This window comes from Meles meles, chromosome 11, assembly GCF_922984935.1.
Source record: "Meles meles chromosome 11, mMelMel3.1 paternal haplotype, whole genome shotgun sequence".
In the NCBI taxonomy this organism is placed as follows: Eukaryota; Metazoa; Chordata; class Mammalia; order Carnivora; family Mustelidae; genus Meles; species Meles meles.
The window spans coordinates 81,851,730-81,878,781 of NC_060076.1; the positions used below are offsets into that span (position 1 = coordinate 81,851,730).

A 27,052-nucleotide genomic window follows, 5' to 3' on the forward strand; every position below is an offset into this window, starting at 1 on the left:
GGATAGCATGTGACCAGTCCCAGGTTAGTTTAGATTGTCCACTAGTCTAAGCACTTTGTACCTAAGATTAATTTAATGTTTATGTTACTGATAGTCACTCCAAAATAACTGAAAAATTATTGAATATTCCAAGTTGTTGTTGTTGTTAACATCCTTCTTGGTATTAAGACTTATTTTTGGGGGGAGGCGGTATGGTTGTAAGCAGCCCAAAGAAAGTGGTGGGGCGGGGGGCTGTGACATTGACCCCACAGCTCAGAGAAACACACAGGTGGCAGCCAAGAGCCAGACACGTGGCTTGGAGCTGCAGATCAAGATCAGCCACGCCCTGTGGGCGGTGCCGGGCTCGGCCTAGCAGCCCTGCGATTGGTCTGACTGTCTGCCCACACCGCTTCCGCCAAGCGCCGCTTCCGCTCTGCCACCTTAATTTCTCTCGTAGCTTTTTCGGCTGCTCGGCTTGTAGCTTCTCGAGCTTTTTCTGATTCGGGCAGAGTTCACGGCCGCTCTGTTTTTGTTTCCTCTTGGGAAGCGTCTCCTCTCTTTTTCTTTCTCTCTCCCCTTCTTTGTCTTTCCTTTGCTCTATGCCTCTCCTCTGCCTCTTTCTCTTGGAGCTTTTATCGTCTTTGCTCCTCCAGCTCCTAACGTTTCTGCGCCTCCAGCTTCTGTTTCTTCGGCGAGGCGTCACTCAGGTGTTCGGAAGCCAGAGGAACCTTCCGGAGCAGGCGGTGGCCTGGCACTTCTCGCCTTTCCACGGGAGGTTCAGGCGGCCCAGGGCTTGGATGATGCCCAGAGGCGTACTCGCGGCATGCGCCTTGGCCTGGAAGTTCAAGTGTCCCCGAAGCTGAAGGTGTGGAAGTTCTGGCCTGTCATCTCCTCCTGTTGTGGGTCCATCCCGGGGATGTCCACGTTCCCTATCTCCCCACCTTCTCAAGCACCTTGACCATGACCTGCTCCCTGGGCCAACTCTTGCCCAATTTGCAGGGCGGCCCCTCCAGGTGACTCGTGCCTGGCCTCTCTTTGGGCAGCATTTCATTCTCTTCCTTTGTGTCATGGGAGAAAGAATCCCCTGGCATGTGGGGAAATTGATTCTGAACTTGGCGGCGAGTACCTTGCAGACTTGAGGGACTTGAGGGGCTTGAGGGAAGCTGCCAACCTTAATGACCTTGTCATGGAGGCAGGCCTGGAAAGACGTGACCAGATTTTTGCCTACCTTGCCCTCCAAGCAGATGAAGTCCATGGTGCCCTTGGAAATCGCAGAGTGGAGAACTGGAGATTGTGCACCATGGCCTTAAGCCTTTCCAGCCCCTGCCTGCTGGAGATGGACTTCCCCTGCTGCTTCAGACCTGGAAGGCCACTCTGATGGTCACCTTCATGATGGGCTGGAGATAGAGGCCTACAGAGGACAGAGCTCCACTGTCTCAGATGTGTCATGGACTGTGCTAGCTGTGGCCTTAGCCCAGCAAGCATGACCTCCCTGCCTGGCACCATCACCGTTTGCTTGAGGTGCCCTTGGAGCCACTGGCTGCTGTCACTGCCTATCTCCGTGACCGTGCTGAGTGCTGAGATACAAAGGTAAGTGAGATGGGGGGCGTGGGTTGTTCAGTCGGTTAAGTGGCTGCTCAGGTCATGATCTCAGAGTCCTGGGATCGAGCCCCAGGCGAGACTCCCTGCTCAGCGGGGAGTCTGCTTGTCCCTCTCCCTCTGCCCCTCCTATCCACAAGAGAGCTTGTGCTCTCTCTCTCTAACAAGTAAATGAATTGATTGAAGACAAAAACAAACAAACAAAAAACAAAGGCAAATGAGATGTATTAATCCTTGCCTTTGAGGATCTCAGTTTAAAGAGACAGAGAGAAAGAATAAATAACATAAAATATGCCCTCTGGGCTCCAGGGCCCTGAGAGCCTTGTTCACCCTTGAACCCTTGTCTGGGCCATACTGCAGGAGAAACATTGGTTGGATAACTAAGCAGATGGATGAATGCAGAGTACTAAAGGAACACAATAGAGGGATTAAGGAAGGCTTTGTAGAGGAAATACTGACTGTAATGGGTTAGAAAGGGACAGCAGGCTGAGGAAAGTATTGTGGAAGGAGAAGGGGCAAGGTTGGCTCAGGTTTACAGAAACTGACTATACCTGGATTTAGAGGGTGGTGGAGGATGAGGTGAGTCCCAAGATGAAGAACCTCATATGCAGAGTTAACTAAGTTAAGATTCTATCCTAGAATCAGTGGAGAGTCATTTTTTAAAAAGATATTATCATTTATTTGAGAGAGAGACACAATGCGAGCGAGCATGGGAGAGGAGCAGAGGAGTGAGAGAGACAAGGAGACTCTTTGCTGAGTGCAGAGCCTGATGCAGGGCGTGATCCCAGGACCCTGAGATCAGGACCTGAGCCAAAACCAAGAATTGGACACGAACTGACTGAGCCATGCAGGCACTGCCGAGGGAGATTCAGTTTTAAGCAGAGAAGTATCATTATGGTATTTGTTACATAGAAAGATCAATCTGAGAACATAATGGATGACTGGTTGGTATACAATGGCTAATACTGGAAGCAGGAGGGCCAGTTAGAGATTGGTGAATAACTAGGTTAGGGGAGATACGAGTCTGAACTAAGGCATTGATACTGTAAAGCGAAGAGAGGGGAGAGGGAGATAACAGGCGTAGATGGACAGGAGTTGAGGACAAAGCGAATGTGAGGGTTGAGACAGGAGGATCAGAGGGTAATCTGACCAGGTTACTGCCTCAGGCAACTGGGTAGGTGGTGGAACCATTCATCAAGATGCCAAGCATGGGCAGAGGTGGTCTACGGATGGGGTGAGGGGGCTGGAGAAAACTGCATTTACATTTCAAGTTTGAGGTGTCGAGCAACTCATTAGCAAGCAATTGGATGTATGGAACATACATACATGTATGTATGGTTTTTCAGGAAAACCATTTGGGAAGGAGTAGATTGGGGGCATTAAGGCATAGTGATAATGGAGGCCACCTTCAGTCTGGAGAAGACCATATTCCTATGTACTTGGGAAGCACCTGGGGAGAAGTTATTATAAAATATCATCAAGATGGTACTTAGGAAGGTCAGTTTGGTGGGTAGACAGCAAGGGTGGCTGACGGTCTTCTCCAAGGGTGGGGAAGGAGCTGAATTTCTCATCTCCATTCTTGATGTTTCTATGGGGTCAACTAACTGCTCCGAGATGAATCATTTTGGAAGGGAAAGAAAGCAAGAGTAGAAGCAGGCTGTAACAGCCTGGACTTTGCGTGTTTCCTCTAAAAGTACTAAGTACAAAAACAAAAAACAAACAAATAAAAAAAACCAAACACTCTAACTATACCCAACTCCCAGGCATTTGTATTAGCAGAAGGATAGTTTAGGGCATGGTGCTCTTCCAAGAATCTGATTATCCACTGGTAACACACCTACATCAAAAAATCACATGGGAATTCAGCTTCTGACCTAACCCGTACACTCCACAGACTGAAATGGTAGAATAAATATAAACAGAACCAAAAATAAATAAATAAATAAATAAATAAATAGATAAATAAATGATTAGGTGGGCTTAAAAATAAGATGAAATCACTTTGGATCAGAAAAGGAATATAAATACATAATAGTTGTCTGACCAATGCCACCCATCTGCTTTGCTCTGAGCCTAGATGTAGGGGATGGTGTCTGTGAGTTTAACTTTTCTATCATAATAGGAACTAAAAGTGCTTCCTGTTAGATGTGGGCCAAAATCCAGGCTGAGATCTTAAAACAAGAGTCAGAGGGGGACACTGCCCCTGTAGACCTCACCTCCAGACCAGGAACTCCCCAGGGCTGCCAGCTGGGTTGCTAATGGGATCTGCACTGTCATCAGCATCCCCTTCAGGAAGGCTGGGATGTCCTACCTCTGGACTCAGTTTCAGGGTGGGGGGCAGGGGCAGAGTTAACCAAAAAACACTAGGCTGAGAGGAGTAGGGATAAAGGGGGCGGGTGAAGGATGAAATTTCCCATTCAAAAGGAACTCAAGACCAAATATCCAAAATATATGGAGAAAATGAACATTAAGATGACAAACACAACCGACGATTAGAACATGAATTTACTTCAAATAATACCAGTTTTATAGAGAATTTTGACAAAGTTTTAAAAATCAGTATATTAAAGATGTTAAAAAAATAGGGCACCTGAGTGGCTCAGTGGGTTAAAGCCTTTGCCTTCAGCTCAGGTCATGATCCCGGGGTCCTGGGATAGAGCCCCGCATCGGACTCTCTGCTCAACAGGAAGCCTGCTTCTCCCTCTCCCACTCCCCCTGCTTGTGTGTTCCCTCTTTCACTATCTTTCTTTCTCTGTCAAATAATAAATAAAAAATCTTAAAAAAAAGAGAGAGATGGGTATAAAGAAGAAATATTTTTAAAATTTTAAAGTAAGGTATTTAAATTAAAAAAACCTTAAAATAATAGATGAGCTGAACTTCAAACTAAATACAGAGAACAAATTGAAGGAATGGAATTAAGTACTGAGGAATTAACCTAGTATAAACCACAGAGAGTCAAAGAAATAAAAATCTGAAATAGTAGGTGGGAAACATAGAGATCAGGAAAGTTTGAGTGACATTAAATAAGGAATTCCCGAGAAGGAGATCAGAGGAAAGGGATGAGGCTCAATATTTGGAGGTCTAATAATAGCAAATTTTCCAATTTGCAAAAAGACTTTAGAATTTGTTTGTTTTGTGTTCATTCAGAAAACACTAAATGAGCACTTACTGTGTATTACAGTCTAGACCAGAACAGAGTATACAAAATAAATGTGGCACAATCCCAGCCCTGAGGGTTTCACAATAACTAGGAGAGATGGACATGATTGATTAAAATTAATGTAAAAAGAACTATGATAAAACAGTATGTTACAGAATCAAGAGTAAGGAAGAGCATTTCTGAGAGGATTAAGAAAAGCTTCCCCCCACCAAAAAAGAAATGCTTCCTAGAGTAGATGATGCCTAAACTGGGTGTTCTAAGTTGAGCATTCCCTACAGCATTGTTTTCCAGAAGATGAAGCATGTAGACAAAAGGTGCAGAGGGGTGAAAGTATGACGTGTTTGGTGGTGCTGAGTGGCTTTAGGTTCTATAATACATGGAAGGAGAGGCAAGGTCCTAAGCTAAAATGACTGGCTGGAGAAAAACTTGAATCACCTTTTAAAAATTAAAAAAAAATTATTGGATTTATTGAAGGACAACAAGTAAATGTATGGGTTGCTGAGATACACCATGTTCATAAATGTGATGACTCAGGATCATAACAATGGATTCTCCTCCCCCCAAATAAATTCAGTGTAAAGCCAATTAATATCCAAGGGATTTTTTCTTTAAAGATTTTATTTATTTATTTGACAGAGAGAGATCACAAGTAGGGAGAGAGGCAGGCAGAGAGAGAGAGAGAGGAGGAAGCAGGCTCCCTGCCGAGCAGAGAGCCCGATGCGGGGCTCGATCCCAGGACCCTGGGATCATGACCTGAGCGAAAGGCAGAGGCTTTAACCCACTGAGCCACCCAGGCGCCCCTCCAAGGGATTTTTTTTAATGAAATGTGAGTGAGGATAAAATTTATATAGAGGGGCGCCTGGGTGGCTCAGTGGTTTAAGCTTCTGCCTTCGGCTCAGGTCATGATCCTGGGATCAGGCCAGGGTCCTGGGATCGAGTCCCGCATCGGGCTCTCTGCTTGGCAGGGAGCCTGCTTCCTCCTCTCTCTCTCTCTCTCTCTCTCTGCCTGCCTCTCTGCCTACTTGTGATCTCTCTCTGTCAAATAAATAAATAAAATCTTTAAAAAAATTAATAAATAAAAAATTTATATAGAAAAGGGGCTGGAAATAGCCAAGATAATTTTGTAAAGGATAGCGGAAATATACTGGGCCAACTACCAATATTAACCTAATAAGTTTTAACAATTAAAACATTGTAGGAGGTAGTTCTTCAATGTTGAGAATAATACATCCTGATTATCTTTCCACGCCCAGCAGATGGGAATTTTCAGTGGGTCTGGAATTACTGTGCAGGATGACCTGGGGAGGGGGGCTGGCAAAACCAGAGTCCAAGTCACATGCTGGTACTTCAGAAAGTCGGCTGAGAGATGCTGAGAATGGAAAATGAGGAGAGTAAAAATGAGAAAGAGATCTGAGTACAGAAATGCTTAGGAGAGCAAATCAGCAGACCCTGAAATTTAACTTTGTTGGGGAGCTGGTGGGTTGGCAGGGGCAAGGGAAGGATGTCCGTAAGGTATTGGTTGGACATTGTGTCCATTAACAGCAAGAGTGACCGCCAGAGGAAGTCTAGATTGTGTTTACTCTGGGACGCATTGATTCTAGGGTTCTCTGGGACAGAGAAGTCTCAGGGAGCTGAGAACGGAGCTTGGGCGAGCTGGAGACAGACATCTGAAGCAGTTGTTGAAATAGTAAAAATAAAACTCCCTAGGCAGATTCCAAGTTCAACAAGCAGAGGAGGACAGAGCAGGTGGGAAACCCCTCCTGGGGGAGACGATGCCTGTATCTGGACCTGGAAGGATGGGAGGGTCGGAAGAGACAGCAGGACGGAGAGCTGAGAAGAGAGGGGCCAGGCCCAGAGCAATCCTCATCTTCCCAACCACACCCATGCAGAATGACAGACACACCCTCACCTTTGCATTTGTCGCAGGTCGGGTGGCATCTCTCACACGTCTGTGTGTTTTGCTCCCCATAGTAATGCTCGGGGCAGTCGCGAAGACACTCTCCCTTGGAGCGGAGCAGGAAGAAAAACTTGTCGCAAGACAGGCAGTCGGTGGGCCGCGGGCCCCGGCACGCCCAGCAACTCTTGCTGCACCGCTCACACCGCTGCGTGGAGATTTCTGCATAATACCTGGAACCAAGCGGGCACACGGAACACTGAATACTAAGCTTTGCTCTTGACCTGGGCGTGCTGGAAACATCCAGGTTAGTCACACAGTTTCATTTCCGAGTTGTGTGACTTAAGACTACTCGTTAGCCTTACTCAGTGGACAGGTTACTGTAGGCACACCTCGTTTTGTCATGCTTTGCGGGTGCTTTGGGGCAAGTCTTTCAGCGCTGTTTTTTCCAATACCATTTGCTCACTTCCTGTCTCTGTCCCATTTTGGTAATTCTTGCAACATTTCCAACTTTTTCATTATTACTCTACTTTTTATGGTCATGCGTGATCGGTGGTTGCCGAAAGCTCAGACGACGGTTAGCCTTATTTCGAATCAAGTGTTTTTTAATTTAGGTGTGTCGATTGCTCTTTTAGACATAATGCTGTTGCACGTTTCACGGACTACCGTAGCGCATAAGCCTGACTTTGACATATGTGCCCCAGGAATCCGAGAACTTCATTTGACTTGCTCTGTTGCAATATTCACGTTATTGCAGGGGTCTAGAAGTGAACTGTGGGATCTCCAAGGGGTGCCTGTAGTGAGACTGATAAATTTGATGACTCAGTTTTCTTATCTTTAAATGGGGTACTACAGTATAAGTCAGTTTTCTTATCTTGAAATTGAGCACTATAGTCCCTCCCCTGCAGTTTGTGAGTATTAAATTCGGTAACACACTCAAAAGAACTTAGTTCTTTTGAACCGCAGTAATTTTTCACTACTTTTGCCTTCTCTATAACCATGTGCTTCTCCACCAGAAAATTCAAGCTTCAGGTTTTATTGAATGGAATCAGGGTAGGGAAGATGTTGTCAGTGTACCTCTGAGTGATTCTTCTGGTTTCGTAATTTTCAAAAACCTCCTATCTTTAGGGACGCGTAGGTGGCTCAGTCAGCTAAGTGTCTGCCTCCGGCTCAGGTCATGATCCCAGGATCCTGGGATCGAGCTCCTCATTGGGCTCCCTGCTCAGCTAGGAGTCTGCTTCTCCCTCTCCCCCTGCTTGTGTGCATGCTCTCTCTCTATGATGAATAAATAAATAAAATCTTAAAAAAATCTATCTTGAAATAGCAAATGACCTGAGTGATGCTAATTTTCGTAACATAATAGGTATAACCTCTGAAAAAAATTTTTGGAGGCTAAATGTAACATAATCACTGTTCATTAACTTTTTAACTAGGTACGTGGTAGTTCTCTCGGGACTTCACAGGCATTATTTCACCTTATTGAACCTAAAAGTAAGATGCTAGAGCCATGTAATCAGGAGCTTGCCCTCTGGAACAAACTGCCTGGGGTCAAAGCCAAGCAGTTCCACTCATGAGCTGCGCAACCTTGGGCAAGTCCCATACCATCTCTGTGTCTCAGGTCTGTAATATGGGGCCAATGTTAGTAGCTAACATTAAACAAGTTATTGTTGAGAAAATTGTTGGAACAGCGCATGGCACATCATGAATCACACATACTTGTGATAATTATGAATCGTATGATTACCTCTCAGAACAAACTTGATGATTTAGGTATTATCATCTCTATTTTATGTAAGTAAAAACTGAGGCTCAGAGAATTCAGACAATTGGCTCAATGTCAGACAGCTCATGAAGCGGGCTCATGTGATTTGAACCTACCTGTTTACCACTCTAACAAAGCAGGGTGAAGTAAATAAAAAATTTTCAAGTAAGATAGAAGAGAGACAAGAAATCGTTGATAAAGGTGAAGTTCTAGATATCCTCTAACCCTTCTTGGCATCTCTGGACATGGGCACATTGAAGCTATTCTAGAAACTTCGATGGTTTGTCTTTGGCTTCTCTGGCCTGAGACTCTTTGCCACATTGGGTTCCCTAAAGTTTATTTCAGTTCCACGGAAGTCGTTGGAAACTAAATCCAGGGCAAGGTAGCGCGAGTCCGCCTCTCTCTCACCACCTGTCCCTGACCTGAGTGAGGGCATTTGTATCTCCATGGCCCAGCCTGTGGCAAATCAGGCCTTGTTTTACCTTCTGCCATCAGGTGAGAAAAATTATAGCTGAGTCAGTCAGGAAGCCTGGGTGAGACCGGATGATGAAGGGAGGACAAAGAAAGCGTCTGTCAGGAACTGAAGAGCCGATAAAGGCCACAGAAGATGGGAAGAGAAAGCCAGAAAGCCACGGGAAAAGGTAGAAACCCACACTTTCCCACACAGACAATACAGGGAGACTTGAAGTCAGAAGATCTGACATCTTGTCTTGGCCCCACTGTGTATTAGTAGCCTTGTGACGTTTGGCAAGTCACTTAACATCTTTGAGCCTCTATTTTCTCATCTGTAAAATGGGGAGAATAAGTCAATCTCTGAGTATTGTTGGAGAACCAGATCATAATATAAAAATTTATTCTGAGTAGAAATACTTTGTAAACTTCAAAGCAGCATATATATTCTTTACTAATATTACAAATGTCGATAGGTTGTTTCTAAGATGAAAAGCACCAGGGCACCTCGGTTGCTTTTGGCTTGGGTCATAATCCCAGCGTCCTGGGATCGAGCCCCATGTGGGGCTCCCTGCTCAGCAGGGTGTCTGCTTCTCTCTCTCCCTCCCACTTGTTTGTGCTCTCTCTCAAAAGTAATAAATACAATATTAAAAAAAAATCTTTTCTGAGGTTAAACACAAAAAAAGTCATGTGTGTGGGTAGAAGGTTCGGAGGATCATATACCTGCCTTTCCAAGGCAAAGAGATTTAATATGAGGTTGAGGCAATGTGCGTGGAACACTGATTTTGTACAAGGAACCATTTCTGTTAAATATTTCCACTTATACCTCATTAATATCCCATTTGTTCCTCATTAAAGAAATTTATGGCAACTCGTGCCTCTCCTCCCAGTGGGTAACTTCACATACTTCACAACAGAACAATTATCTTCTTAATTTGATGGTCCACAACTATTTAGATGACAGGATTATACCGTTTTGTGCATAAGAATATTTAATGACTTGATTTGAGGGAGATGGAGATTCCTTTCATTGGATCCAGATCTTTTCAGGCACTTCCTGGAATGAAGAGGAAAGGCTAAGCCAGGTGGCCCTATCCCCGCTCTTGTTGGGTATGGCCTTTTGTTCATGGCCAAATGAACAATGGCACACCATAGGGCTGGTGTTTTTGAGGGCCGAGGTGTGTGACTTTGTGCTGAGTATTGTAGTAATATGTGTAAAAATAAGAGGGTTTTTTCCCCCACGTTTATAATTTTCTTGGTAAGAAATATATAGGAAGAATCGATTCTTAAAAAAGATTTCTTTATTTGAGAGATAGTGTGAGAGAGAGAGTGTGTGTGTGTGCATGAGTCAGGGTGGAGGGGCAGAGGGAGAGGGGGAAGCAGGCTTCCCGCTGAGCAGGGAGCCTGATGCGGGGCTCAATCCCAGGACCCCAGGATCATGACCTGAACCAAAGGCAGATGCTTAACTGACTGAGCCACCCGGGCGCCCCAGGAAGGATCAATACTTGAAGGTCAAAATCCTTGTATTTTACATCCAAGGTGTTCTTCATCAAACTTGTGTGGGATGAATGAGTGAATGGATGAGGGCAGTTGTTCAGATGTTCAGCACTACCGTGCAGGCAGGAATTGCTGTAGAGCTGAAGGAAAGAGCGTGAGGTCTCATCTGGGCAGAAGCATTGGGGAAAGTCCAAGGGCATAGCCTTTCAGTTTGGGTCTGGAAACCCTCAGTGCCTTAGGTGACTGACTGGGAAGGAAGAATTAGCAATGGCCTTGCAATCTACATCTTTCTCTGTAGTGGAGATTCCTGGGGGGAGAAAAGGGAGGACTCCGTCAAATCCTCTTTCAAATATGCTGGAATCAGGCCTTCTGATAAATACACTTAAAGTTTTTCCTAGCAAAAAAATTAAAGAGTTTTTATTTGTGACGTGCTTTTAGGAGGATACATCTATGTATCTAGGTTGCTTAGGGCACCTAAACCTGTATGTTGTAGATTTATGGGGGCGTGGGAGGTTGGAGCATTGGTGGCGTGTAAGTGGGAATATTTAATTGAAAATTTTCCCTTTGTAAAATTGATGTTCCGCATACCTGGCTTAGATCTCGCCTAAATCTGATCAGAACAAATCCTAATGCAGAAGAAGAAGAACCTATATTTATGGTTTCAGACTTCTCTAAGGGAAGAATGCTTTGCCTCTGCCTTGTGATTGCCTATACCTTCAAATTAGTAACGGAAGTGTGACCCATGATAACCCTTCGTGTTATCTCACTGGGTCACCCTGCCTCTCCCGTGTCCTCGTCCATTACTATGAACTAGCTGAAATCTTTTTTTTTTTTTTAAAGATATTTATTTATTTAAGTAATCTCTGCACCCAACATGAGGCTCAAACTCACGAACCCAAGATCAAGAGTCATGTGCCATATGGACCGAGCCAGCCAGCCCCTAGCTGAAAGCCTTTAGAGATGAGTAGATCTTGGGTGGACTCTCGTCTTCATTTCTTCCTAGCACTGAGACTTCAACCCGGTGTTATATAACTTAGCTTCCTCATCTGTAAAATGGGTTTCCCGGTAGTGCTGCCCAGAGTGGTTTTGGGGCTAAACGGGGGAAGCGTGTGTTGAGCGCCTTACCCTTCCCGGCACTGCAGCAGGCACTCCTTTTGCAGCTGGAACGAGCCTGGGTGGCAGGAGAGGCACTGTGTGCTGTGTCTCCCTTCACACGTCCTACAAGAGCTGTGGCAGGGCATACATCGGTGGCTGTCCTCATCCGCATAGTAGCCCTTGGGACAGTCCTGTACACAGGTCATGTCTGCCAAGGAAGGAAAAGAGTCTGTCTTGGTATTAAGTATGATGTGTGTCTCCAAAACCTGCTCTCTGCGCTCCCCGTGGTTCACCATGGCGGAAGGGGAGGGTGCAGGAGGAAAGAGACGATGTCCTTGGGAGTGTCTTGCTTCTCAGGTCTCCTGGGGTAGGGAGATAGATGCTAACCCTTTCTAGGTCTTTAATATATTCATCTCTTCCTTCCCTCGCTCCCACGCCCCTCCACTGCTCCACTTCTCACTGAGTGAGCTTTGTCTCATTTTCTTTCTCGAATACCTGTGTTAGCCCAGTCACCTGGAAACCTGAGGGCATTGCTTCACATCCGTGATAACCTTCCAGTATGATCTGCTGGAGGTAGCTAACCTCAGACCATGCCAGACTTCAGGAAGATTCATTAATCCCTGGATGCAAAAATCCAGGGGAAGTTTTGATGAGGGGCTGCTTACCTGCATGATTGTAAAGTGTCTTTCCACACACTGCTTGTTACTCGCAACGGAAAACAGTAATTAAGCAGCAGAGACCCTGGCCAGCCCTCTGAACAGGTGACCACAGTTAGCGTCACTGGTGAGGGGCAGGTGACATCTTGGGTCTCCAGGAGGACATGACATCACCTGTGGAGTATTCTGGCTGAGAAATCATCATCTCCATCTAATCGTGGGAAACGTCCCACAGACTCCCCTAGAGGGACAGGGACTGTATCCTTCTAAAATGTCAATATTCTAGGGGTTCCTGGGTGGCTCAGTAGGTTGGACCTCTGCCTTCAGCTCAGGTTGTGATCTCAGGGTCCTGGGATTGAGCCCTGCATCGGGCTCTCTGCTCAGGAGGGAACCTGCTTCCCCTCTCTCTCTGCCTGCCTCTCTGCCTACTTGTGATCTCTGTCTGTCAAATAAATAAAATCTTTAAAAAATAATAAAATAAAATGTCAGTGTTCTATAGAAAAAAAAGTCTGTGGAAATGATTCAGATTAAAGGGGGCTACAGAGACCCAGGAACCGAAAGCATACCTGATTGGAGCTGGGATCCTGTTCTCGGGGAATTGCCAAAACTATAAAACAGTGATACAGTGAAGTATTGATGTTAAATTCACTTGCATCGACAGCCGTACCATGGCTATGTCAAAAAGCGTCCCTAGTTGTAGGAAATACATACTAAAGTATTGTTGCAAAAGGAGCCACGCTCTGTGTATCACATCCCCAGATGGTCGGGAAGAAATTTATTGTGGATGATGTAGGCACACACGTTGAAAGAGATGAGAGCGAGCACACGAATGATTAAGCAAACGGGGTATCTGATTAGCGGTGGGCGAGGTGGGTGAAGGGCACGTGCATGGCGTTCTTTGTACTTTTGTCTTTTCTGTAGTTTTGAGAATTTTCCAAATATGAAGTGAAAACCCAAACATCTACTGGGTGCCAGGTACTATGGAAGGTAGTTTCCCAGATGGAGGGGAGGAGAGAGCCCTCCTCAGAAGCCACGTGACTCACTGAGAAGAAGATGGTCCCTCAGGCAGGCGTGACACTGGTCCTCGGCAGGCCCCGTGCAGCGGAAGCACTTGGCATGGCAGGGCTTGCATCCCAGAGCCTCTACGTCCCAGTACTCAAAGGGAGCGCATTCCTTTTGGGGCACACAGTCCCCGTGGTGGTTGACCAGAAGACCTTCCTGACAGGTCACACAGGTCCCGGGGGATGAGCAGGTCTGGCAGGACTTGTGGCAATCTGTCGGCACAAGACCACGGGGGAGAGGATCAGGGTGGCCCTGGAAGGCGTGTTCACACTTCTTCCTCCTTCCTTTCAGAGATTTCTCGGACTCTGGACTAGGGCATGGGGCACCAAGTTGGGTCGAGCCCTTGGACTCTGGGTAGAGCATTCTTGTCAAATGAGAAGAAAAATGGCCGTTTCATCTCTGTAATATCTAGAGAACCCCTTCTTGCAAACTCCAGAAATATTAGACTCAGTGTAGTTACCAGAACTGCAACAATAATAGGCAGTTCTGTAGGGTGTGGTCACATGCCAGTCTGTGGCCTGCTCACCCCGTGACGCTCACGGCCGTCCTCCACTAACCCTCCCAGAACGTCCTGAGCTTATCACTGACAACAGTTGTTGGAATGTATTGTAATAACCTGTGGATCAAAAAAAGGCCTCTTGTATTCCAGTGAGAGGACCTGGCTTGTAACAGGCACTCGGTAAATTTTTGTTAGACAGATAAAATCAAAACAGTTCATTTCTACCTCGGGGTTTTAGCCATTGCGGTTCCCTCTGCCTTAGAGTATATGTGTGGCTCTCCTAGATGTATGAAGACTTCAGGCTGCCTTTGCTCTCATTTCAACTCCATCCTGCCCAACCTCCTGTTTCCCCTGCCCTGACTTACTTTTCCTTTTGACTTACTTTTTTAGGGTCTGTCTTCCCCCTGTTTTCTGTCTGTATTGTCCCCTGCTTTTTCTCAGGCCTAGAGGAGCTCACAGCATATGGGAGGCCCCCAAGGAGTGCTCACTGAATAGAATAGACACCTGGCATTATTGTCATCTCATTTTATCTAGAGCAGGACATTGAGGTTGAAGGTACCAAGTCACTTGACTGGAAATGGGCAGGGTTAGGAGTTGAACCCAGGAGCTTAACCAGAGCTCCTGCTATTTCTGCCCCAGTGCCTGGGGATAGGTGTGGGATTCTTAGAGGTGCCTCTGCTGTCTCGTGGAGGATAATTTGGGGGATCCAAATGGATCCCAAGTCCTGTGTTTCTTAGAGGAGATCCTTCTTACTTCTGGATGCTTCTCAACATCTACCTAAATCTTAATTTTTCAGGTCAGGTCCTTTATTTCTTCTCCCTGGTGAAAGTCTGGTCACCCCATTTCTTCCAATACCAGCGCTCCCCTCAGCCTGACTTTGGACTGGTGGAAGGAGTCATTGCCCTGCAGGAAGAGCCTTCAAGTTAGTTCCCAACAGTTGAGTTGGTCTGAGGGCAGCCCAGACATCCATATCTATATATGAAATATAAAATATTTATTTTTATATATAATATATGTATATAAATATAATTTATATTTATACACATATTATATAGATTATATATAATAATTTAAATATAAATATAATAAAATAGTTTTATTATATAATACATAAATATATATTTTTATATAAAGCATTTTACGGTATATATTTTATATTATAATATATTTCTATTATATATAACATAAAAATATAATAAATATATTATTAAATATAAGTAATATATTTATTATATAATACATATATATACACTACATATATATGTATTTTTTTTTTTTAAGCTCGCCAGGTAATTCTAATGGGCAACCAGGGATGGGAACCAAGGGCCTTTCTCAATGAGAAAATTAGGTCAGGTAAGTCAAGTAAATGAGGCCCACAAAGTTCTCTGTATGGCAAATTACCTTTATTATTGAACACCAGAGAAGGGCCACAAATTGAGCCTCGGTTCCTGTCCAGGTACAGGCATGATGGCTTGGCAGCCTTTGGCCGAGTTGCTAAACTTCTCAAGGAAACTGGCCCCAAATTCTCTCCTGCCCCGTCTTCTACCATGTCTTTCCTGGGGTGGGGCACGGACACTAAAGGGTGCCTTACATAAAACCCACAACAAGGTGGATCCAGATCCTAGGGCTGGAGCAGAGAGCTGTCAGGAGTCGGCTCCATCCCCACGTCCTGTGACATGGAAATCATTCTTCTGAGTACATTCTAGAACGTGGCTGCCCAGGGTTTCTCCCGCCCCAGGCACTCACCCTCAAGCTCCCGCTGCTGTTGGGACCACCTCTGCAGAGCTGCCTAACAGTGCCTGCTTGGTGGCCACATGGGCCAAGTTAGCCCTGGCTGCCTAGTGGGAGCGAATCACTGGGACTCTGGAGAGGTTCACCCAGGGCAACTCATTTAATGGAGGATTCTAATGATAGACCATTTATTTTTCCTGTTGTGAGGCCATCACATAACATAAGGAGGCATCAATGAGAGCAGATCCTGCCTTGAACGGGTCGGGGTTGATGTGCTGAGTGTGTATGTGGGGGGGTTGTTCCACGGCAGGAGCTGCTGAAGCAGGTGAGGAACCATGGAGGGTCACCGCAGGGAGCAAACTGATGAGGGACCCAAGAGGCACCAAGGAAACCGCCCCCTCTCCGCCCCCCCCCAAGGCACAGCTTTCCCTATGCTGCTGTCACCCTTTAGCAGCTTCAAGGTTTAAGAAAAATAACCAGGGGCACCTGGGTGGCTCAGTGGGTTAAAGCCTCTGCCTTCAGCTCAGGTCATGATCCCAGGGTGCTGGGATCGAGCCCCGCATCGGGCTCTTAGCTTAGAAGGGAGCATGCTTCCCTTCCTCTCTCTTTGCCTACTTGTGATTTCTGTCTGTCAAATAAATAAATAAAATTAAAAAAAAAAAAGACTTGGTCTTTAAAAAAAATAAAATCTTTAAAGAAAAAAAACCCAAGACACTTCCATTGTGGGTGACTTGTGAAGGCTTGTGTCTGCTGTGAAGCCTCACACAGGAGTTCTTTTTCATCATCAGATCAGAGCCTGTGTTGGGAGGAGGGTCATCCTGACTTGTTCTCAAGAAAAGTTACCTGGTCAAAGCTGATGAACGATTCATTTAACGTTAATAATGAATTAGAGCAGATTCAGAAGTCTGCTTTCTCAAGCAGGAGGGAAACGGGTGGGATGACAGGTCCGGGGCTGGGACCCCGCAGACCCCAACACATGCTTTGTCTCAGCAGACACCCATTGTGGTGGTGGGTGCCCTGGGGATGCCTGGTCAGACTCATGCAAGCCTTTACCTCGGCAGTCCTTAGTCTCTTTCTCATAGTAGGTTCCCACTGGACACTCGTCCAAACACCGTCCATCGTAGAGAACCAGGGATGGTTCAGCACAGAGGTCACAGTCCTCCGCCGAGGGGCCACTACACTCCAGACAGTCTTCGTGGCAGGGGATGCACTCGCGTGTGTCCTCGTAGAAGCCGCGGGGACAGGACTGATGACACATACCCTGGTAGAGGAAGGACGCAGGCACACACTCTGCAGGGAGTAGGAAGCAGCAAGTTACCCCCTCGGGCACAGGAAAGAGGAATTCATTCCTTCTGGAGTGGGCTAGCCTGTCCAGACCGCACTGGCTCCTTCTACCAGAGTGTTCCATGTCCCATGTATGTGCCCCGTGCCAAGCCTCACGTCTCTAGGCTTTGGGAGAGAAGACCACATACGGTGGCCTAATGACCTGGTGTTGGGTTTACAGCCCGAAATGATCTGCCCCTTAGAGGTGTAAAAAAATTGCAGTGATGGGGTAGACCAGCTATGGAGGAGATGCTGGAGGTTTTGGTGAAAACCTGAAACACAGGCTGTATTCAGTGCAAAAGCAGTTTAAACATTCTTGCATTAGTTATATTTTCATTCCCTGGTAGGGGAGACCGGTGACATACACATGATTACTCAGTGGGAGGAATGCATTGTGGGTTTCTTTCATTTGTCTTCATTCTCTTATTTGGGGGGGGGAAACCAAGAAAACACTTTGGGTCACACCAAGAGAATCCCTTCGATGGGACAGCATCATTCAATGGGTCTTACTCTGGAGAGGAGATTAGCCCATCTTGGAGATCATTCCCGAGAAAGAACTCCTAGCCAGAGTGCTCTCCTGAGCCTGACTGTCTTCGCCTGAACTTCTCTTTCATATCATAATTTTATAACAGTTGCAATCCTCTAGCTCCTTCTGTGTTTCCTTAATATCAGCCTCCCTATGAGATTTTGTGCTCAAAGAGGCAGGAACTTCAGGTTCTTGTCTGGATCTCCAGCAGCTGGGATGACCCCTAAGTGCTCAGGACCCCTGTGTGGGAGAAATCCCACAGAAGCAGGGCTTTCGTTTGTCTTTGCTTGAAGCATCCGTAATGGCAAGGCTTTGATCTCGCCCTTGATTTCCTCAGTGATGGGCAGGGAGGTGGATCTATTTCAGTAAAGGTAAGGAGACTGGTTCCCTTCATTTTACATGGACACCTTCCCCCCACCCCCTGCCATAGTCGGTCCCCAGGGGCGGTGGCTTGGGAGAGCCATACTCTCCCCAGGATGCTCCCACATACCTTTGCACGTCTTCTCATGGATGCAGTCCTGACACATCTCAGGGCAAGCCTTGCACACCCCCTCCACGGCCACGTGCCTCTCGGGGCAGGCTTCCCGGCATGCTCCCTGGTGCAGGGTGAGGCTTCCTTGGCAAGAGTGGCAGTTGGTGGCATTTCCTTCGCAGGTTCTGCAAGGAGAGCTGCAGGACTTACACGTGCCGTCTTCTGCGTAGAAGCCCCTGTGGGGAAGACAGAGCACAACTGAAGACGCTTTCCAGCTGGGGAAATGAGTCACGCAGGTGGCAGAGGGCTTGGGACTGAAGACACTGGGAGGGCGGCTGCCATTGTGGGGCAGAACGAGGCGGTTAGACTTGCGGAGGAAGGAGGGGTCAGAAATCACATCCAGGAAGACGTCCTTGTGAGAGTGGTTGGTTTGAAAGCCACTTTTGTTAATGTGTGCATAGTTCAGCCACCTTCTGGTTTCCTGATTCTATCTCCCAATTTATTTTTTTTCAAAGATTTTATTTATTTATTTATTTATTTGACAGAGCGAGAGAGAGATCACAAGTAGGCAGAGAAGCAGGCAGAGAAAGAGGGGAAACAGGCTCCCTGCGGAGCAGAGAGCCCGATTTGGGGCTCAGTCCCAGGACCCTGGGATCATGACCTGAGCCGAAGGCAGAGGCTTAACCCACTGAGCCACCCAGGCGTCCCTAGTTTTTATTCTTTATTCCTTTTTTAAAAATTAGAGCCTTATGTTGAGTAGAAAGTGCTTTTTATCCAATACATTTTTTTTAAGGTTTTATTTATTTATTTGACAGAGAGAGAGAGAGATCACAAGTAGGCAGAGAGGCAGGCAGAGAGAGAGGAGGAAGCAGGCTCCCCGCGGAGCAGAGAGCCCGATGCAGGGCTCGATCCCAGGACCCTGAGATCGTGACCCGAGCCGAAGGCAGCGGCTTAATCCACTGAGCCACACAGGCGCCCCTATCCAATACATTTTTAATGAAAAATTTTCATTTACTAAATTACTCAACTTACTCTTTAATATAAAATGTTCATTTATAATTAAGTTAAAAAGTTACATTTAAAAAGCTCAGAAGGTTTAATGCCCTATAAAATTAGAACCACTTTTGTTTTCGGCTGCTCTCAGCCAATCACCAGTGGCTTCTTTCAAACATGCGCATAGAGTGTTTGCACACAGTGTCAAACGTATTTACAGCACAAACATATCCTACAATGTACAGGAGGATATATTTCTATGACTGACTTTCTTCCAGGTGGTCTGGTGTCTGTGTATATATTGGACCTCTCAGTGATTACATTATCGTGCCATAGATTAATACTGACTGGTGAACACAGTAAATATGAAAACCTCAAACTTTTCAAATAGATTTGGAAGATGAGAAAAATATAGACAGTTCCTTGGAAGAAAAAAGCTGGAGGAAAGAGCTGGAACGTGCAGAAGCAGGAAAATCACAAACCAGTGTAGAGGATGTGGAGTTTGATGTCCTAGGTATCTATTACAGTTGTTTTCTACAATTTTCCTTCTATTCGTCAGCTGTTGCCATAATAGTGCAAAACACCCCGAACTCATCACCCGTGTGTCTGTGGGAGGGCAGATCTAGGCTGAGCTTGTGCTCAAAGAGGCATGTGTCATTGTAGGGGAAGCACATGTACTTCTCAGTACTCTGGGGGACAGAGGCCGGGCCCCGAGGGACACCCTGGATTCTGGTCTTCCTGTCCCTTTATCTTCCCTGGCACAGGGACCTCCCGGGGCACATTCTTCTCTCAGCCATGACAGAGAACAAGAGGGCAAGTTCATCCAGGCAAACAGGTTGTAAAGCTCTGCTTCCCTTCCGCTAACAACCTGTTGGCCAAAGGAATTCAACTTGCCCAAAGTCAAGATCAAGGAAGTCCATTCAGTGTCTGTGGAAGTTGCTGCAAAGTGAGAAGCAGAGGGCATAGGTCCAAGGAAGGGTGAAGAATTGTAGCAAGTAACTCATCTACTAGAGTCCTTTTAGAATCAGTGCCCATGAGGCATCCTATACGGCCTCTTTACTTGATGTTTTAATGAACTCATTCACATCTGTTTCCTCATTGCTTCAGGCCTTCTTATATTTATTCAGGAAACACAAATGTACTGAGTGTATCAGGAAAAAATAGGACAGGGGTGAATCAAGTTTACGTATCTGATGTAGTTTTACAAAAGAAAAATCGGAGAAGAAGCGGTTTAGTAGAAGAGAGGGAACCAAACTGTATCCGGATGAAAGCTAAGACCAGACTCCCTTATACAGTAGTATCTTAGCTTTCTGGGACCACATGGAGAACCTCCAGTTGATTATAACTAAGCTTCTGCTGTCAATTCTTACATCTAGCAGATGCGAACTATTTATCTGCAGAATGGAATTGAATACACTTGGCTTCTCCACTAGCCTGGAGCCTTCTCAAGTACCCTGACTGGTGTTTGCACCTACAGGATCTGTCTCAGTAGTGGATCCAGAAACTACTGATCTGCTTCTCTCATAGGTCTTGTAGCTCTAGCATCAAGTTCTTTTAATCAGCGGGAAGTTTCTAATTCCTCCAAATAGATTCTGTTGGTCACTCCCCCAGACTCCTCCCTCGCCTCCCTCTTTCCAGTCCTCCTGGCTGTCAGCGTTTGATTTTATTTGGGTGTTCGGGGTGAATCTTGTGTAGCTAAAACCAATCCTTCTATTTCCATCCTTCTGGCCAGAGATCATTTTTGGAGCATGGAAGGGATGCATTCTGGCTAATGAGATGTGAAGGGAAGTCGGTTTTCTTTCCTTTGGAAAAGAGATGGAGGAGAGGAAACGTGCCCTTTTCTGTCTCTGGTTGTTGCTGTGTAGGGTGGTGAGGTTTGGACACGGGGCAGACAGCATGGCTCAGGGGCTCAGGGGATGACAAGCTGAAGAAGATACAAGAACAAAACGGAAAGATTGTGGGTCTTTAATGAAATGTTGGCCGCTGAGGTAACCAATGCTGGATTTTAAGCTTTTTGTTCCATGCGATGATAAACCCCACACTGTTTCAGTCATTCTACTTAGAATTTATGCTGCTCGTCACCAGAAGTTCCCAGATACACTTTTCCAAGTGCCGTTTCCACTTCCGTTGTACATCCTGGAGGTGGAACCATGGATGGGAAGAGAAAAGGAATTATAAGCCAGAGGACTGAGGAAACCATGAGGAATCAATAAATAATTTAGCAGGTCTGATTCTGTATTTATTATTTATACCTCACACCTCACCTACTGCAAACATTTAAGAAGAGATTCCTGTATTCACAGCCTTAACTTTGGTCATGGAAGAAAGACAACTCCTTGATTACAGCCACAAGGTGGAAGAGACGCGTATTTTCACAAAAGTCAAAAACACGTACATATCACAGTCCCAAGGGTGCAAGCTTTGGCTGCTATGGCCAATAGTGATGTTAGTCAGAGTCACAAGGGGACACGTCCCTAGGCTCTGTCACCGGGGATGGGAAGGCATTCCTGGTGCAAGAAGGAATTGCCCTCCAAATGTCGTAGGGGAATGTACCGGAGCTGGACTAGGAAGGCAGAGGGACACTTACTCAGGGCACCTGGTGTAGCACCTGCCTTTGTGGAGGACGAGAGGAAAGTCTGGTGACATCTGGCATTTTCTGCAGAGATCAGCTCCAGAGCAGGAGACACAGTCCTCTGTACAGTTCTCGCAGCTTCCACTCCTCGCTGAGGGCCATGTGCCTTCGGGACAGGAGGAGACACAGGTCTGGGCCAGCAGATATGTGCCTAGAAACCCAGGGAAGAAGGCAGAGCGGACAGATGGTCATCCTGTGTCTGGTCCAAGGGCACGTGTGTCCTCACAAAGGATGGATGACCCACAGCAGCCCTCTGTAAAGACCCTGGATGCCTGTGCATCCCTTTATCCAAGGGTAAAGACCCTTGGAGCCTCTGCAAAGACCCAAGGATGTTGAATATTTATTTCTGACGATCGCAAGTACTTATTAGTGATGCTCGGTCTCCCACATTCAATTTGATCACCAGAAAGGAAATCGACAACAGAGGTTTTGCCCTGTTTCTTTCTGTTTTTAGAGTTTATTTGAGAGAGAGAGAGAGAGAGAGAGAGCTCACAATGGTGGGGGCGGGGAGGGATAGAGGGAGAGGCAGAGGCAGGCTCCCCGCTGAGCTGAGAGTCCGATTTGGGACTCAATCCCAAGACCCCCGATCATGACCTGAGCTGAAGACAGATACTTTGAGCCACCCAGGTGCCCTCTTGCCCTGTTTCTTTTACTTTCCTACTGATACTGGTGCAGGTCACGAGGGGGCTTCCTTCTGTCCAGTTGGCCTGTTAACACCTTCATCCACGTGTAAGGACATGTGCGGCCCTCTAGAGTCTATTTTTCTGCTTCTGGAAACCTCTCCTGCTAGGCCACTAACCCAGTGGCAACTCTTCCATCCAGCACCACCTGGAGCGGACGGTCTGTCTACTTATTTTTAATTGAAAAAATCAGATACCATCATTATTGAAGAAAATTATTATAAAATCACCCTCCATTCTCAAATCCCAAGAAAATTCCTTCAGTTTTTGGTTGTAAACGTTTATATTTCGTAGGGGTAGAGTCATGGCACACCTGAAATTTTAAAGTTTTGCGTCCCATCTTACGGTGAACGCTGCGCCTTCCGACACCATGACCGCTTTCGTGGTCACTTTTAATTCTTAAATTCTCACTGTTAATGAACCATGTTCATAAAATATCCCCGAATTCAGGGGAGTTGCTATTTCTGATGTTTTGTTTTGACAGACGAAGAAGCAGAGCATCTGTTGAGTTGTTGCTTTTGGAGGGGCGCCTGGGCGGCTCAGTCAGTTGGGCGTCTGTCTCCGGCTCAGGTCATGATCCCGGGGTCCTGGGATTGAGCCCCGCTCCTTGCTCAGCGGGGAGCCAGTTTGTCCCTCTCCATCTGCCCCTCCCCATGCTCTCGCTCTCTCTTGTTCTCTCTCAACTAAACAAACCTTAAAAAAAAAAGTCATTCTTGGGTTTTTTTTTCCTCCCCTAAATTCAGAAATGAAGAAGGAAAGAAGAAGTAGGGTACTTACCCTCCCCCGGAATCTCTACCCTCAGTTCTCCTGTTTTGGCGAATGCACTTTCAAGAGTAATGGAACCTCTAGAAATGTGAGGTACCCAGAGACCCAGCAAATTCTGTGGCCAGATCCACAGATTACTTCATCATGCCTTTGGATAAGAACACTGATGTTTTTCTTTTCTCTCTCTCTCTCTCTCTTTTTTGGTCCTTTGAAAGCTAGTTGTGTGTGTGTTTAAGATTTTATTTTTAAGTAATCTTTATACGCAACATGGGACTCAAACTTACAACCCCGAGATCAAGGGTCTCTTGCTCGACCGACTGAATCCGCACGTGCCCCTGAATACCAGTTTTGTTAGAGGTCACTGTCTGGGTCCTGGCATTTTCCCAGAGGAGCCATTGTGATAGGAACAGTGAGAACCGGATCAAGTCCTGCAAAGCTTTTACATAAAGATGTCACATGAGTGACAGTGAAGGGTTGTGGCCACGGCCACCTCCTGTCATATTCCACACTGACCTTTTGGACATGAAGTGCACAGTGTCGCAGACTCATTGCAGGTTTTACAAGAAGGATGACAAGGCTGGTGTCCTCTCAAAATGTCTGTGTAGGGACAGAAACCAAAAGTCAGTGTTACAGCATTGGAAAGGAGCTCATGGGTCATCTCGTCTTCCTGCCCAGAATAGAATCCCTTCAGTTTTGCATTGGCTAAACTCTGGTGCCCACTCATTACCCGTGTGGTGGACTTTATTCATTTAGTCATGTATTTCATTCTTTTTCACTCATTTTTTCTCTTCCTTCCAATGGATCATTAAGACGTGGTTTGCAAACCTTCCAGTGACAGGATAGCCTTAAATGCAATGGGGTTTAATCTACCAGGTGTTCCTTCTTTCACATATTAAAAATCTGTGGGAGTGTGTGCTTGTGGGCATGCGTCATGAAAGAATTTTCTAGTTAAAGTCATCACTTCTTTCCCCAAGATCCTTAGATGACCATTTCTCTTCACTCCAAGATGATAACAGAATTCATTGTGTCTTTTGTGGAGTAACTTTTTCTTTTCCTTCCTCTCTCCCTTCCTTCCCCCCCCCCCCACTTTTTTTTTTGTTCTTTGGAACCAGGTTTCAAAATCTGTCAATGTTTGGGTTTCTGTGTTCTTCAGAGTAACCACTGTGGAATGCAAACCTAAATTGATCTCCTCTCAAATCATCGTTAAACATTCACCTAATGGAGCCACCTGTGAGTTTTCTGGTTGGTCAGGTGGTAAGCAGGCCATCCCTGCTCAATACCCATCCACCTGGGAAACATTAGAGGTGTTCCTTTCTCCCTTTCCCCCCAAGAGCACTCCTTCGATGGCCAAGCTTTTCCCGAGAGTCAGCAAGTCCACGGGACAATTTCAAAGACCTACAGAACAGCCTTGGTGACATCACTCAATGAGGACATGAGATCTTGACCAAACCTCAGAAGCTGCTTAGGAATCAGCACGAGTCTCACAGGGGAAAATTAGAAAAAGAAGATCTAGCTCAGGATGTGGGATAGGAATGATCTGGACCCCCAGTCGACTGTTGGCATCTTATGACTGCCCCCCACCCTTGCTTCTGGCTCCTTCCAGCCCTTCTGAGAGTCGGTCTGACAAAGTGGGGCCTGTAGGCACACCTGCCTTCAGAACCCAGCTGTGCCACTTCCGGGAGAGTAACCAGGGATATGGGAATCAAACTCAGAGAGTCCTATTTTCCATGTCTCTAGCATGAGAGCCAATGATCGTTCCCTTATAGAACTGTCGTGGGACAAAATGAAACTGTATAATGCACACACAGGCGGCTCAGTAAATGCTGGACCTTCTGCTTCCTTCCTCCCAGTTTTCTCCTTGGGTACAAACCTCCCCATTTCCCAAGCTTCAGCTTTAGTTCTCTCTCTCCTTCCCCTGTTCCATACCTGGAGTGGCCTGGGAGGCATTGCTTGGTTTCTCTGAAGGTGCCGTGGTGAATAAGCTGCTTAGATTAGCTACTGAGGAAACTAGATCCCCAGTACCTCCCCAGGTAGGGAGGTAGACAGATTGACCTGGAGGTAGATACAGACATATAGACATAAAGGCTCATCCTGCCACGCTAAGTGGCAGTTCTCTTCCTAGTCTGGTAGGAGAAACATGCCTTGGTTTTCCAGGAGACTGACTCACTGCTGTACTCTCCCTGGGCAGAGCTGTTAAGAGCTCAGTTAGCCTTGGGCAGCGCAGAGCCCAGCACAGGATTCCCGCAAAAGACAACAGGAGGCTCCACAGACCAACTGTCTCCCCGAAGGCCCTTTTAACCTGACAGCCTCACTTAACCCAAAAGAGAAGGCGGCAGAGTGAGCAACAGGTCCCTTGCCAACATCAGTCCTCGCTAATCCCCAGGGAGGTTTGGATCAAAACTGCAGTGTGAGAGCATCTCACACCCGTCAGGTGGGCAAGGCTGGAGAAGACATAGCCAGCGTCACTGAGGACGTGGAGGAAAGGGGACGCTTGTGCACCGCTGGTGGGGCTGGAAGTGGGGAGAGCCACTGTGGCAGACAGTGCGGAGGGTCCTCAGAAGATGAAAAATGGAGCTACCCCACGATCCAGCCGTTCCGCGTTGTATATGTAGCTGAAGGAAATGGAATCACTGTCTTGAAGAGACATCTGTCTTCCCATGTTCATTGCAGCCTTGCTTACAAGAGCTGAGATACAGAAACCACTGAAGTGTCCATCGATGGGTGAAGGGATCAAGAAGATGTGTTGTATGTGCATAAAGGAGCACCACTCGGCCATAAAAAGGAAGGAAATGTTGCCATTTGCAACAAATGGATAAATCTTGAGTATTAGGCTAAGTGAAGTATATCAGAGAGAGAAAGACAAATACTCTGTGATCTCACTTATATGTGGAACCTACAAGGAAACCAAACTCTTAGGATAGATTGGTGGTTGCCAGGGGTTGGGATGGGTGGGGGGATAGGTGAAAGGGGACCAAAAGGTACAAACTTCCAGTTGTAAGATGATTAAGTACATGGTGTCTACAGCTAATACTATTGTATATGGGGAAGTTGCTAAAAGACTAGCTCTTAAAGGTTCTCACCACACACACACAAGGTAACTGGGGGTGGTGGTTGTGTTAACCTTACGGTGGTAATCATTTTGCAATATATACATATATCAAACCATCACATTATACTTTTTAAGCGTGACAATGTTACGTGTCAATTGTATTTCAATGGAACTGAAAAAAACAATGGCTGAGAGCAGTTCTTAAAAAAAAATAGCAAAATAATATTTATCAGACACCTTGACAGTGTTTAATATTATTATATGTCTAGGCCAGGGGTTGAATTTTTTTTGACTCAGGGTTTGAAATTTGTTGTTTATCTTTTTTTTTTAAGATTTTATTTATTTAAAGATTTTTGTTATTTATTTGACAGACAAAGATCACAAGTAGGCGGGGGAGGGGGGAAGCAAGCTCCCCACTGAGCAGAGAGCCCGATGCGGGGCTCCATCCAGGACCCTGAGATCATCAACTGAGCCAAAGGCAGAGGCTTTAACCCACTGAGCCACCCAGGCTCCCCAAAGATTTTATTTCATTTTTTTAAGATTTTATTTATTTGAGAGAGAGAGAGAGAGCATGAGGAGAGAGGTCAGCAGGAGAAGCAGACTTCCTGTTGAGCAGGGAGTCTTTTTTTTTTTTTTTAAGACTTTATTTATTTGACAAGGAGAGAGAGATCACAAGTAGACAGAGAGGCAGGCAGAGAGAGAGGGGGAGGCAGGCTCCCTGCCAAGCAGAGAGACTGATGTGGGGCTCGATCCCAGGACCCTGAGGTCATGACCTGAGCCGAAGGCAGAGGCTTAACCCACTGAGCCACCCAGGCGCCCAAAGATTTTATTTATTTATTTGAGACAGGGAGAAAGCACATGAGTGAGCACACAAGAGTGGAGGGGAGGGGCAGAGGAAGAGGGAGAAGCAGGTTCCCCATACAGGGGAGCCAGAAGTGGTGCGGTATCCTAGGACCCTGGGATCATGACCTGAGCAGGAGGCGGCAAACATTTAACTGAGCCACCCAGGCACCCCGATTTTATCATTTTTATACTAAAGTTTTTTTTTATTTAGAAATGAGTTTTAATGAATCTTCTCACATTTTTGTAATATATCTACACATGTATTTATAATTATGCATCTCACATTCTGGCCGCTTGAGATTTTACTGGGACACACTAGATATAAAAATTCTGTAATGTCAGCACATGTCCACTAGAGGGTGCTCTGCACACACAGTTAACAGCA

At 46.1% G+C, this 27,052-nt stretch overlaps 1 protein-coding gene across 2 annotated transcripts in view; it reads right to left on the reverse strand.

Annotated features, from left to right (window-relative positions):
• PCSK5 (proprotein convertase subtilisin/kexin type 5) overlaps window positions 1–27,052 on the reverse strand; it is a 455,881-nt gene that overhangs the window by 12,273 nt on the left and 416,556 nt on the right. For both annotated transcript variants that reach the window (XM_046022868.1, XM_046022867.1), the window contains 7 exons: window positions 23,289–23,372; window positions 21,286–21,481; window positions 17,724–17,941; window positions 16,438–16,674; window positions 13,136–13,366; window positions 11,467–11,644; window positions 6,648–6,865 (listed from right to left, as the gene is read on the reverse strand). In XM_046022868.1, the coding sequence (XP_045878824.1) occupies window positions 6,648–6,865; window positions 11,467–11,644; window positions 13,136–13,366; window positions 16,438–16,674; window positions 17,724–17,941; window positions 21,286–21,481; window positions 23,289–23,372 (1,362 nt within the window). The remainder of the gene's footprint in view (window positions 1–6,647; window positions 6,866–11,466; window positions 11,645–13,135; window positions 13,367–16,437; window positions 16,675–17,723; window positions 17,942–21,285; window positions 21,482–23,288; window positions 23,373–27,052) is intronic.